At 39.2% G+C, this 13,427-nt stretch overlaps 1 protein-coding gene across 2 annotated transcripts; it reads right to left on the minus strand.

Annotated features, from left to right (window-relative positions):
• Nucleotides 1-9,359: 9,359 nt before the first annotated feature.
• Nucleotides 9,360-12,773, minus strand: LOC117824286 (potassium voltage-gated channel subfamily S member 3-like). 2 transcript variants are annotated; one of them, XR_004633552.1, is made up of 3 exons: nt 12,486-12,773; nt 9,744-11,936; nt 9,360-9,628 (listed from the first exon to the last, which is right to left on the minus strand). XR_004633552.1 is itself a non-coding variant. In XM_034699742.1 (2 exons), the coding sequence occupies exon 2, from the start codon at nt 11,930-11,932 to the stop codon at nt 10,436-10,438; it is 1,497 nt and encodes a 498-aa protein (XP_034555633.1). In that variant the 5' UTR covers nt 11,933-11,936; nt 12,486-12,773; the 3' UTR covers nt 9,360-10,435. The 2 variants fall into 2 exon arrangements, 1 of the variants encoding a protein (XP_034555633.1); XM_034699742.1 differs by having other exon boundaries at nt 9,360-11,936.
• Between the last annotated feature and the right edge of the window lie 654 nt (nt 12,774-13,427).

The raw sequence follows: 13,427 nt of genomic DNA on the forward strand, positions 1-13,427 counted from the left end.
AATTTGCATAACAACCTGCTCACTATAGATCATCCTGTTTATTACATGACTACCAACTAAGCGGCAACCTCCGATCTTAAAACATGAAGCCAATGTGGAATTGTTAAAAACTGAAGTTCATTGAGCGTCCGCTTGAGGTTGGCTAGAGAAGCAGAGGACATGTTTACAATGCCTGTTTTTTTTTTTTTAAAGTATGCAGGTGATGTATTTTATGACTTGTTTTTTCTAAAGATTTTAAACATACATTTTTTGCATAATTAAGGGCACAGCTCACTTGACTGACAGGAAGCCACACTGTAGCCCGTTAGCGAGGAGGCTAAAGGCCCACCTCAACTCTGCCTCTTCACCTCATACTAGATCAACCGAAAGTTAGGCTGAGTCAGCATTTTCAAAATCATGGAGACAACATCAATGTATTATACGGTCTATGCTACCAATTAAAGCTATAAACAAGTTGAATTATTGATTTTAAATGATTTAAGGAACGACTGTGGCTCAGGGTCAGTCGTCTCTTCATCAGAAGGTCGGGGTTCAATCCCAGGTCCTGCTGTCCACATGCTGAAGTGTCCTTGGGTAAGACACTTAACCCCAAACTGCCCCCAACTGTGTCATTGGTGTGTGAATGGGATGAGTCAAAACTTATGGTCTCTACATAGCAGCCTCTTCCATCAGTGTATGTAAATTGATGAATGTGACATGTAATGTAAAAGCACTCTGAGTGGTCAGATGACTGGAGAAAGCGATATATATAAACACAGTCCACTTACCATTCATGCATACAGCTTAAGAAAATAGTCTCTCAGATACCACAGGTGGTAGCATTTTCATGGCGAATGTTAGATTAAAAAATGTCATGCCACTGTCAAGTTAAAACATTTGCCAGCATATTTGATAAATTACATCAAACTGAACATCTCCACTGAAGGTAAACAGATCCTGACTTCTGTCCTCGCTCAGCTCTCCTTCTCAGAGCTTTGCAGTTGACACACCTTATTTGATATGATGTGTGTGATTTATTGTCCCTGGCGTCACCCTTGCTTGGAGAATTGTATTACCATTGTTATGGGGTTTTGGCCAATCAGAATCAAGTATTTAACACTGCTGGGTAATTAGTAAGAAAGCCGGGTAACAATGCAGTATAAAAGCTTTAGGTAAATCAAGTAGGTATATTTGAGTATAAGTTGCTGTGCCAAACTAAATCAAACTAAAACAAGGCCCTCCATAAACAAATGTCCATTAGTACATGATGGAAAGTGTATTTTCTGTATCTAACATTGGTAAGAATGAGCACTGTATGGGGAAAATACAGTTAAGAATTACTTGTGTAAATACACTTGAATGTAAAAAATATCTTTAACTGTAACATGGACGATTTATTTGTTGCCTGGCCAAAACCCTTCCCCCGTCAGAGTAATAAATGAGTATGAACTACAACAATAACAATGTCCACCCAGCCTCTGTCACTGTAATAAACCTGCATGAGAAAAAGAAGAAGGGTCGGAATATAAACAAAGTGGTTTCTTTGTTACATCTGATCCTGAGCTGAAACCACACAGCTACTGGTAATGGCTGAGTGAAAGTGAGCTGACTGTAAGCTATTCTGTGGTGAGGTGTACCATGTAAGCATAAAAACGTTTACAGAAACCAACAGGAATATAAAAAATATGTCTACACAATGAAAAACATCACAGATCCTCTCTCTTGTTTATTGGTCTCTCTACCGATGGAAACACTGAGTCATTGTACAGCTCTTCTTTTATTTGCAAATGTAGAAATGTTGCAATGTTACAATGTTACAATGTCATTTAGCAGACGCTTTTATCCAAAGCGACGTACATACAAGAACAAGAACAACACAAGCAAAGATCTAGACAAGAGGAAACAAGATCAGTAAGAGTAACAAAGTGCTTCAAGTCCATTTGGACGCAGGTACTGCCAAGCAGTTTAAAGGCTATGCACAAAAGTAAAATAATATGTGAGTTGCTTGTAAGTAAGCCTATTGGCTTAAGCTAGTTTCAAATTGATAGTTTATTTGTGCAGAACTGTTTTACAGCAACAGCTAGTGACCTGTGTGAATTAATGAAAGATCAACTATGTCAAAAGTAAGGTAAAGTAAAGTAAAGTAAAGTAAAGTAAAGTAAAGTAAGGTAAAGTAAAGTAAAGTAAGTAAGCCAACATCTATTCACATGTTTTATTTCCTACATTTTACTGTAATATCCAGTAATTAATGGTTATTTTCTCAAGATCGCAACTTTGTTTTGTTATCTCAGGATAATAACGTTGGTTTTCCCATTATAATGGAGGAACTTATCCCATCTCAAAATAAGACATTGTAATGTTTTCTCATTACAACTGGATCATTTTCTGGCTCCTAAACCACTGCCCACACTCATGAAGCTACTAAAACCTATATCTGCATCTGTTTTGTGCTTTTGCATCTAGGGATTCAAGTTATGATAATCCAGCATTCATCAGAAAAACATAAATATTTTATCTAATGCAAAGTATGTGAAAAATCTATAAATATAGTGGTGTTCATGCTGTGAAAGATTGGGCCAACATAACCAGCTTTTAAAATCACAAACCATTATTAGCTTCATTATTTGAGGGTTGTGTTTTCGTGTAATGCAATTTCAACCTTCACTATCACTTCATCACGAAACACTTCCAATTCCCCCCCATTTATTATCTCCCATTTTTGCGTCATTTAATAGTCAGTTATTGGGAGGTATAGAGAAGTGAAGGATGACGCACAGGTAAGGACAGAGAATGGGAGAAGAGCCAATGTCTGCTGCGACAAGGACCTTAGCCTCTGTGTCTGGGGTTGGGGGAGCTAAGCCAGCACCCTGAAACACTGCTGATCAGCTTAGTAAGCTAACGATAGTTTTCTTATTTATTTCTGTCAGATACAAAGTGGTTACTTTTAATCTTTACTATGGGACATGTATCTTGTGTAGGCAATGTAAGCGGCAACCTCTGGTCTAAAAATATGAGTCCAATGCGGAAGTGCTAAAAACTGCAGTTCATCGAGGATCCTCTTGAGGCTGGCTCCGAAAGTACCAGAAACCACATACCCACCAATTCAAAAAAGCCGATCTTTACAGCAGAAATAAACATGTTTACAGCCTGGTACAAAAGACAAGTGTAGTCTGGATAGCTCATTTCTCGATCGGCACACACTGTACGAGGGGTGAATTTTTTCACAACTCTGCAATTTTGAAGATATTGAGATTACGAGTCTTCCAATGAGAGGTACAGCTGACTTGATTGACAGGCGGGAACACTGTAGCTGTTGGCGAGGAGGCTCAAAGCCCGTCTCTTTACGTCACAATCGCTCGACAGCAGCAATATGGCTGCCACCACCGACTGGCCTCCAAACAGTGCTTCAGAAACAGATGGGTGACGTCATGTTTCATACAGTCTATGAGGCAATGCCAAAAATATTTCCTAATTGTACTCTTGTGGTCTTTAATCTTAAAGGGTCAAGTAACAAGCTTACAGTACATTAGTCAGTACGTTTCGTTAGATTACACAGCAGTTACAGCCGTTTTCAATCATGAATATAATAGCTGTTGTATTTTTTGTTGAGTGCTTTAATTTAATGTCAGACTACCTAACCACGTTAGCACAATATCTATCAAATTGAGTGTTATTATTATTTCATGTTTAGCTTTTTTATTCCCCTTTTAGTAGGCTAATGTGGGTAAACTCTGTTAACAACACTTCAAAGATGGTGAGGACTTAATGACAATTTATCTCTTTTTAATGTAACCCAGTTTTAATTGACTGAATCTCCATAATTGAACACTTTAACAAACTTTGAATAGGTAAGAAGCTAACACTCCAGCAGATTGGAACACAACAAAAAAAAAAGACTCTCTTTTGCCTCATACACATTCATCACTGCACTGACCTTTTCCTTTCGTGTGAGGTACAGGGACAATTGCCTCTATGGACCCTGAGGCTTAATGTAATACAGGTTCACACATCTATCTGAAAACAAATGTCAGACTCGTCAAATAAAAGATTTACGTTCTCTTTTCAAGAACTCAAAGTAGGCTGTACCAAAACTCAGCTCTTTCCACATTTTGCTGCGGTGACTTCTGTTTAATGTCCACCTCATGCCTGAAGTAGCTTATCACCACCTGGCAACACTGTAAGCTGAAAAACATAGGGATCTCTTATTAGAAATGGAAAAATCTAAATGCTGGCCCACAACTGGAAATATAAATCTCAGATAAAAAATTGAATGAATTTGACTGATTCGTTTATGCTTTAAGTTACCACAGTGTTAATGACAGGAATTCAATGGTTCAGTGACACCTTAATCCTGTTGCTATACCGCTCTACTACACCCAATCAGCTTGTGTTAAGACCCAGCAGCACTGTAAGCAACTTACCTCAGCCGTAATGTAATGAAGGTTGTTGTTCATTAAAAAAAATGCCTATGGGAGAAGTTTGAAGTCCAACTCTCGTTATTTAGGCAGCACATCCACTGTGACCTTTCCAGGTAAAATGCTTTTTTCCCCCCTTACAGTAACAATCACTTGACCAACGAAATTCATGTCCTGTGTAATGGCCACTTTATGATTTGATATATCAATCTTGTCACCTGCAAGAGTAGGTCAGCTAATATAGCACCATATCCATTTTTTCTGTACGAACAGAAGCTGGTTTGCCTGTAATTCTGCCCAATTATCAATCCTCACATCCCGCCTTAATGTTTCTTTGAGAAAATGCAGCTGAAGTAAAGTTGTAGAAATGCTACCACTACTTAGAAATTTTATGTGTCAATCACTTCTAACCTCAGGTTTTCCTGCCAATTGTTTGTATTGCTTTATCTCTGCTAGGCTACACTAGCAGGATGCATAATCAGTTGAACTGCTTTTTTGAAGAGCACATCATGAACAGACCATCATGCAGACTGCTAATAACTTTGCCCCTGTCTTGTTAATGAACCTGAGTGCCAACCATTCACAGCATTTCATCAGTAAAACGTTAAAATCAATTCACTTGAATGGAATTGCCTCCATCTGCTGATGTTCATCTGTGAGTGAGTTTGATTTCAAAAACTTAAGTTAATTTCTGGGCATTTCATTCTTTTTTTAAATTTTTTTATTTACCCTTTATTTTACCAGGAATAGCCCGATTAAGATACAAAGTCTCTTTTACAAGGGAGTTCTGGTCAAGACAGCAGCACGAAAAGTTTCACAAATAGAACAGGACAAAACGTATAGTGACAAGTACTATTACATCGATTTATAAATTAGCAGTTTTAAGCTCTAAAACATGTGCACAAGCTTATCAGATCATCCTTTATCCTAGTTTTAAAATCCTCCAATCGAATGAAACAATCCAGTTTCAGGTGACCTTGAAGCTCAAACCAAGCAGAGGGAGCAGAGACATTAAAAGCACTTTTACCAAAGACAGAGCGAGTCCGAGGAATGAAAAAAAGAAATTCTCCATGGGACCGAAGATGACAGCCACTGACAACTTTAGGAGTCAATAAAGACCATAAATAAGACGGCAGCTCCTGTAGTATGGCCTTATAAAGAAAGATATACCAATGTTCCATTCTTCTGTTGTATAAGGAAGACAAGCCGACCTTTTCATACAAGATACAGTGATGTGTGTGGAAACCTAAACCAGAAACAAACCCCAATGCAGCATGGTACACAGAGTCCAATATTTTCAGAGAGGCTGAGGAAGCATGCATATAAAGAACATCACCATAGTCAATTACAGATACAAAGGTTGCTAGGATGAGCTTTTTACAAGTAGCAAAAGAAACTTGTAATCTTACTTGAGAGATTGGTGGATACATAGTAAAAAAGAGTGTCGGAAATGACATGCAGTTGAAGATCAAACTCAGGCCGCCCACTTCAAGGACTAATGCCTCTACACATGGTGCATGGAATTTAGCTGCTAGCTTAACAAGCTTCTCTCAACATGTTTAATTAAATAACTTATTAATTAAAAAATCAACTTGTAAACTAAAGAGTTATACCTTTTAAACAGCAGATTGTATTTTTCCATTAGCCTCCAAGGTAATTATTTCAAACTAGCTAGCTTGTATAGCATCACTTCTCTTTCCTGTGTCACTTTCCACTGTGACTATGCATCAACAAAGTGCTCTGTGGTTTGTATATGATAATCTGATAAGCATGGACACAACTTTAAACTGAAATATTCACATGCTCCTGCAGTATTCATTAAACACTAAACATCAGCGACAAAAGTGACCTCTATATAACTCCAAACTTTTAGAAGTCAGATGAGAGACACCAGCTGTAACTATTTATGGGAAATATAAAACATTCTGACACAAGTTCAATAAGAGAAAGTCCCTTGCTGGGGGCAAAGTGACAAAATATTGACTCCTACTTCTCTCAATAGAACCCACGCCCCAACCCGTGAGGCTCAGAGTAATGGTCAGGAACGCAACGCTGTCATTATCTTTTGCCGATGGTGCTGGATCATCCATGACTGCTAAGATGGATTTCTCAACATAAAGACTGAGATCAGCTTTTCACAAACATTGAATGAAGATTACAGATTTGCCCCAAGCTTAGTAGATATCGATGGAATGGGTAAAGTTTTCCACCAGTTAAGATCACAAGCTGCAGAAAACACTGCTTTGTTTACAGCATAGTTTGAAACCGTGTCTTATTCTGTTGGGTTGTTTAAATATAATTATTAAAAACAGTCATGGAATCATTAAAGCAGCATTTATGATCACATTAGCAGTTTCTCTCACATGGCTGTTTTTAATACTCAAACCCAGATTGATCAAAACCCTATCATTATAGTAATTAGCTCTCCACATGATGCTGAGGACAACCTGATCACACACTTCATATCCAATCAAGTTGTTAAAAGGAGTCCAGCACATTTCCCCTCTGCCTGATGATGCTGTAGTGAAAACATTAGTTTAGTTAATCACAACACCCCTTTTTGTGGCCCTAACTATCGCCAAGAAAACAATATTACTAAACTGGAAAATCAGGAAAAAAAAAACAATATCTCATAATGGTTGGACCTCCTAACACAACACATATCAATGGAGCAACAATCAGCTCAACAAAACAATCAAATCAAAGAATTCAATAAAACATACTCAATAGTTCTCAAATCTGTCTTGTTGCTGGTGAGCTAATGGCCACAAATCAAATCAAGTCCAGATAAAAACCAAACTATATAACACTAAACCCATTCTGTAAGAATTTCCTAAAATGCACCCAAACAGACTCCACCCTCTATGTATTTACTCTTTTTTTGCTTCTCCCTCACTCAATCTCTTTTTTTCTTCTTTTTCTTTTCAATTGAGTTATTATTATTCCTTTTTCTTCATCTCTTTTGTCTTAGAGTTATTTTAATTTTTGATTACTCTTATTATAATATATTACCACATTACTGCTCTTATTGATTGCTAATATTATTATTATATATTATATATATTATTATTTTTATTATTATTATTTTCTTTTTTGCTCTCTGTTTTTTTGTACTTTTTTGTTTTGGGTTCCTTTTCCCCCTCTCTTCTCTTCTGTCTTCTCTCTCTCCACAAGTCTATAAATGTGTCCTTCCATGTTTTGTTATGTTTGTACTTGATAGTATGTCTGTATCGACTACATGTATATACACTAATTGGTGAATAGAAATAAAATAAAATAAAATAAAAAAAATAAAAAAAGGAAACATTAGTTTGCATTAGCACTCTAAATCGGAGGGCTACATAACATAAAGTACATTTTAAAACTGGATCCTGTCCTACGGCAGCAGTGCTAGTTTGTGCATTCCTAAGTTCCCAGTTACTACAAAGTTACTGAAACCATAATAATACCTACAGTGTTTAAAGTTGCGATGTTTGCCTCATCTATTTTTAGAAGTGTGTCAACTGTACAGCCCAGAGTATGAGAGCTGAATGAGGGCAGAAATGTCAACATATATGACAAATAAGCAGGCTAATGTTTTAACTTGATCGTGAATTGAAATATTCGGTTTAATGTTTATTAGAATCCATTGCCAATGAAGTGTTATCAACCGTGGAGTCAGAGGGAGTGCTCCTTTTGGCTGTGTACTGTATATGACCCATTTTTAAAGTACTGAAATAATCTTTGACTCAACATTTGTGTCAACAGGATGACAGCTCTAGGTGTTTCGGTGCTTGGTGGTCCTGCTTACATAGTCTGGCTTTAACCCTCCTGTTATATTCATTTCTCTGGAACAGCAATAATGTTCCTGGGTCAATTTGACCCAGGGCATATTCAATTATCCAAAAGTGTCCCAATACATATGTTTTTAAATCTAATTTTTAACTCTATTACTGACCATTTAAATCAAGATTAAGTCCATTGGTGTTCTTTCATTCTCACAGATCATGGTTCAATGATGATAAATCACTTGTTTTTCATTAAAATTAATGTTAAGACTTTTTTTTAATGTATATTGGAAAGCCCTAAATATGAATACAACAGTTTTACATTATATAGATTTTTGTTTATTTTATTTTACATTTTGATTTATTTTTTTTGTTTAATGGAGTGATGTTGATGAATTAACACAACACCTCTTCTGTCACATGCTGCCCAGATTTTTATGCTGCATTGAGCTGGTTTGGAAGGCATATATTGCCTAAAATAGACTTTAAAAAGGTACAATTTGACCCGCAACACAACAGGAGGGTTAATTAAAAAACTAAAAAAGCTAACTGCTCACTACACATTGTCCCTCACACAGTTCATTTTTGCACCTTTAACAGCTGTAAGTAAATCAACTATGCCTCACTTGGGGTCATTGTCTCCTTTGTTTTGTTGTTGTGGTGGTTCACAAATTTTTTGGCTTCTAAACCCTTAAAAATACAAACAGACTGCACTTAATTTTTCCACAGAGGACAGTCTATGTGCCTTAAGTTCATCAAGGTCTTAAAGGAGTATACAGTATAGTCACTGTGACCTCGCCCTTTGAGATTTCATCTCCAAAACCCCCTGTGATGAACTGGTGTGTGGTCTGCAGCTTGATATATTCATGTGCACTATCCACTATAAATTAATGCTTGTCTGTGCCAATACTGTGTGTTTATCATTACAATAAATGACAGCTGACAAAAGCAAAAAACTGAAAGTGTCGACTTAGCACTATGTAAATATCCTGAGTGATGCAAATCTGAAACAGGAAGCTGAGGAATCGAAACTCATTTACAACAATTAACAAATGAGCAAGGAGAGAAGAGCTTCTCTGTCAACATTAGGCTGCTGTCAGTCTGCAGAGGTAAAGGCACAGCATACAGAGGTACTAGTGTGTATGTATGTCGAAACCAGCCTCCTCAAATCCTCATTTCAGGCTTTATTTCCTTCATTGACACAGAAATCAACCAGTAGACAATCTTACAGATACATTAAAGCTAGGAAAAATGGTTGGAGGGTTAAGCTCTGAGAAAAGATCTTTCTGGTCAACTGCTTCCTGTCTACACCTTTAAGACCCCTGTAGAGAAAACATCTTTTACATCTCCTGCTCTAGCACAGCAGCTCATCCGAGTGTAGCTTATAACATGGGACGGGAAATCAATACTTTTAGGAACAAACAAGAGTGAAGAAAGTTTCTTCTATGATTTCACTCGATTTCACTCCTGCAGGAAAAAAAACATGTCAATGACAATTAGTTTGTATTTTAAGTGATCCAGGAATTGCTGTATTTCAGTGTGACGGTGACAGACACATGAAAACATATAAAAAGGGACAAACCTGAACCTGTCTTTGAATGAGTGAGACGTAGGACCGTTGACATTTGTCACAAATTAGAGGCATTTTTCTTCACTGACTTTTATTCATGTCCACATGAATCACCCCACAGGAGTCACGGAGCATGCCAAAACATTTGTCCAAAAGAAAAATGTCACAACAACCTTGCAAATCAGTTATTTCCACAGCTCTGATGGAACGTGTCGTCTCTTCTCATTAGTCTTGGTAATATTGCATACTCTTACGGAACAATTGCATCCATTCTTGATCATGCAGGCTGTGTAACATCAGCCGACTCAGAGATTTATAAAGCAGTTTTTGGACATCAAACTGTTGTTGTCATACAAGAATTTTGCATCCATGGAACTGTTGGTCTGAACTTTCAGCGGGCAGACAAATCAATACAGGGCATCACTTTGAAAAAACATTAACATTATGGCCTCCTACATGCATCATCACTGTTTTCTCAAGCAGAAAATGGGCTTTCAAACCTCTAAGTAAGGTTCGGATAATCCCCTCAAGATTTACTGGGTTTAGCAACGCAGTGTATTTCACAAGCTATTCCCTTGTAGATAAAAAAAAGAAGTTCATGGCCATGATATTTCTCGGTCGAGGAGGGAGACAGTGCAAGGAGGAAGGTCAGTGATAGAGCACTCTGAGAGGCACAGAGTGACTTGCAGTCATAAAGGGGAATCTCATTTTGCCGCCCCATTTTCACAAGTGTCATTATTGTACATCTCCATGTCCTGGAGACTAGAGGCATCCGTGTCGTCACCTGCACTGCTCACACTGTTTCTGAAGGCGATTCCTCCAATGAAAGGGTACACACTTCCCGTGAACAGGTCTCTGATGTTATAATGAGGGAGTTCAGGGTCTTGTCTCTCAGGTTTAGTGATACCCTTTCCCTCCATGGCTTTGTTTCTTTGATAGTACTTTGAGAACTTATTAAAGATGATGGAAATAGGTAGAGCTACCACTAGTAGTCCACAGACGATACACAAAGTGGCCACAATCTTCCCCGGCAGCGTCACAGGGCAGGTGTCTCCATACCCGACTGTGGTCATTGTGATGGTCGCCCACCACCAGCCTGAAGGGATGGTCCCTAAATCTGTTGTTTCCTCCTCCTTCTCAGCAAAGTAGATCAGCGCAGAAAAGATAGAGATCCCCACAGAGAGGAAGAGCAGGAGCAGACCCACCTCGTGGTAGCTGTGGCGGACCGTCGCTCCCAGTGCTCGCAGTCCGATGGAGTGGCGAGCAAGTTTGAGGATTCGAAGAATCCTCATGAGGCGCAGAACCTGCACCACCTTCCCCACGTTTTCTAAGTCCTCGTTCTCCTCAGCATTTTCCTCGTCGCCTGTTTCGAGGGCTAAAGTGGCGTAAAATGGCAAAATGGAGGCAACGTCTATGATATTCAAGGGGTTTCCAAGGAACTTTCTGCGGGAGGGTGAAACAACCAGTCTGATGATGAACTCAGCAGAAAAACAAGCGATGCAAATCACTTCAAGGATGGCTATGACAGGATCCTCTATGGGTTTATCATTTTCATCTACACGCTGGAACTCTGGCATGCTGTGGACACACATGGCAATGATAGAGGTCAAGACCATGCTGAGGGAAGCCACAGCGATGATCTTTGATGATGTGGAGTGAGCGGGGTCCTCCAGACGAAGCCAGATGTAGCTCCTCACTTCACCACACCAGGCACCTTTGAACTTGGCCATATCTTTATCCAGAGCGGAGAGCTCCTCGAAGGAAGAGTCCAAGCTTGGCTGCGGGTCATCGCTCCGGGTGTCCCAGTCTCTGTCCTCGATGTACTCCTTCCTCTCATGGTACCAGTTGCTACAGCAGGAGCTCAGGTGCAGCTCCTGGATGCCCCAGTACTCGATCTCCTGGCTGAAAGAAAAGACACACAGCTCCTCCATCATGTGGATCTGTCCTGTGTTGTAGAAGTTGAGCACACAGAGGAAAACCCGCGGATTCCTGTCAAAGTAATACTCCCTCTCTGCCGGGCTGTAGTCGTCACACAGCTCCAAAATTGCAGCCTCACTTTGGCAGCGCAGCAGACGAGCCAGGCGCGTGTGAGGGAAGCGGAGCAGTGTGTCCGGATCCACTTCATATCGTACACCTCCCACGTTGAGATGGACCTGGTCCTCCTCATTGCCCCGCCGGTGGAGGAATTGCCCATACCCCATGGTCCTAATGATACAGATACATCACAACAAGAAATGAAGTCAGTCAGTTTTATAGATTTAATGACAAGACAATGTTCAACAAGCATTTTCAGCCAGGACTGTGACTGGTTCATTTATTCAGAAGGATCAAGCCACATTTGACTGCACTGTTTGTGGAGCGCATTAGTCTTCTGAAGGAAGAGAAAATCAATACAGCACACACAGGAAATGGCTTGAGCTGGAGTGAGTGAAGAAGCGTGTTGTACTGTCACTTCTTGGAGGGCTGAAGTGCAGGAATCAAATTACAGAGCTGACTACACTAACACAAAGGAAATAAAAGGCAAGAAGTTGAAACTGAACACCTATATCATTTCAAGCAATGTCTAATCAGTGACTTCAATGTTGTTTATTTGTGTATTTACTCCTAATAACTCAGGAAACAAAGCAACATTCTGGTTTCCATGCACTTTTCTTGCAGATTATTGCCTGATTCTACTAGATACATTTTTTAACCCTGTTGGAAAAATAAGTCAGTCACTTTTTAATTTGTAACAGACAGAACGCGGACTCTTACCTTTATTTGAAGCCTTTATTTCCATCAAAATAACTTTTATCCGGCTGGTTTAGTTTTTACATTGTGAGTTAACCTCGTATACGCAGCAGGTCGATGAAAGCAGAGAGTGCGGTGCAGCTGCTGCTGCTTCACAGACGGGACAAGAGGAGTCAGGGGCGGGACACTGGAGCTCCGGCACTTCGTTCCCTTTTACAGGGAAAAGGGAGGGGCGAGGTGGGAGGAGAGGGAACGGGCAGGAGGAGGGAGAGAGACTGCACAGATGAAGGAAAACCCTGCGAGAAATCACTGCTGTATTAAAAACTCTGTTTGGTTTAATGCCGTTCTTTTAATAGTATTGTGTAGTGGTAATATCAAAACAAGAAGCAGCGTTTGATTTCTTCGATATTACCTCTACGATTTACCATAACATTTACTTTCTTTAAGTCAGGAGCGAACCTGCAATGATTAAATGCCTGTTTAATATTTTAAACGAAATTGCTCTAGGTTTGTATTTATGTGATGATAACTGGAAGGATGCTTGGAAGAATGCAAAAACACTGAGTGTATGTAACAGAGTGAAGGCAGTTCAATTAATGATATTGCACAGAGCTCATATATATCTCCTTCCCATCGCCATAAATTTAACCCAAACTCATCCCCACAATGTCAAAAATGTAAGACAGAAACCGGTAGTCTCACACACTGCCTATGGTCATGTAGAAAAATCCAGCGGTTCTGGCAGGTCATAGAACAAGAAATTAAGAAGATCCTACATATTGATACAGAAGGTGGACCATTGTCATTACTTCTAGGTATACCTAATGTTACTGTTACTGATAAATATAAGAGGAAACTTTATAAGATGTTAACTTTCTGTGCCAGAAAATGTATTCTGTTAAACTGGATCACAGATAGGGTCCCTTCTAAAGTACAATGGCACAGAGTTATACTTGAATATGTCCC

This window comes from Notolabrus celidotus, chromosome 13, assembly GCF_009762535.1.
Source record: "Notolabrus celidotus isolate fNotCel1 chromosome 13, fNotCel1.pri, whole genome shotgun sequence".
Taxonomy (NCBI): domain Eukaryota; kingdom Metazoa; phylum Chordata; class Actinopteri; order Labriformes; family Labridae; genus Notolabrus; species Notolabrus celidotus.

Bases quoted from the DNA above. Each gene is read 5' to 3' on its own strand.
- LOC117824286 (XM_034699742.1), bottom strand. From the start codon at position 11,932: ATGGGGTATGGGCAATTCCTCCACCGGCGGGGCAATGAGGAGGACCAG.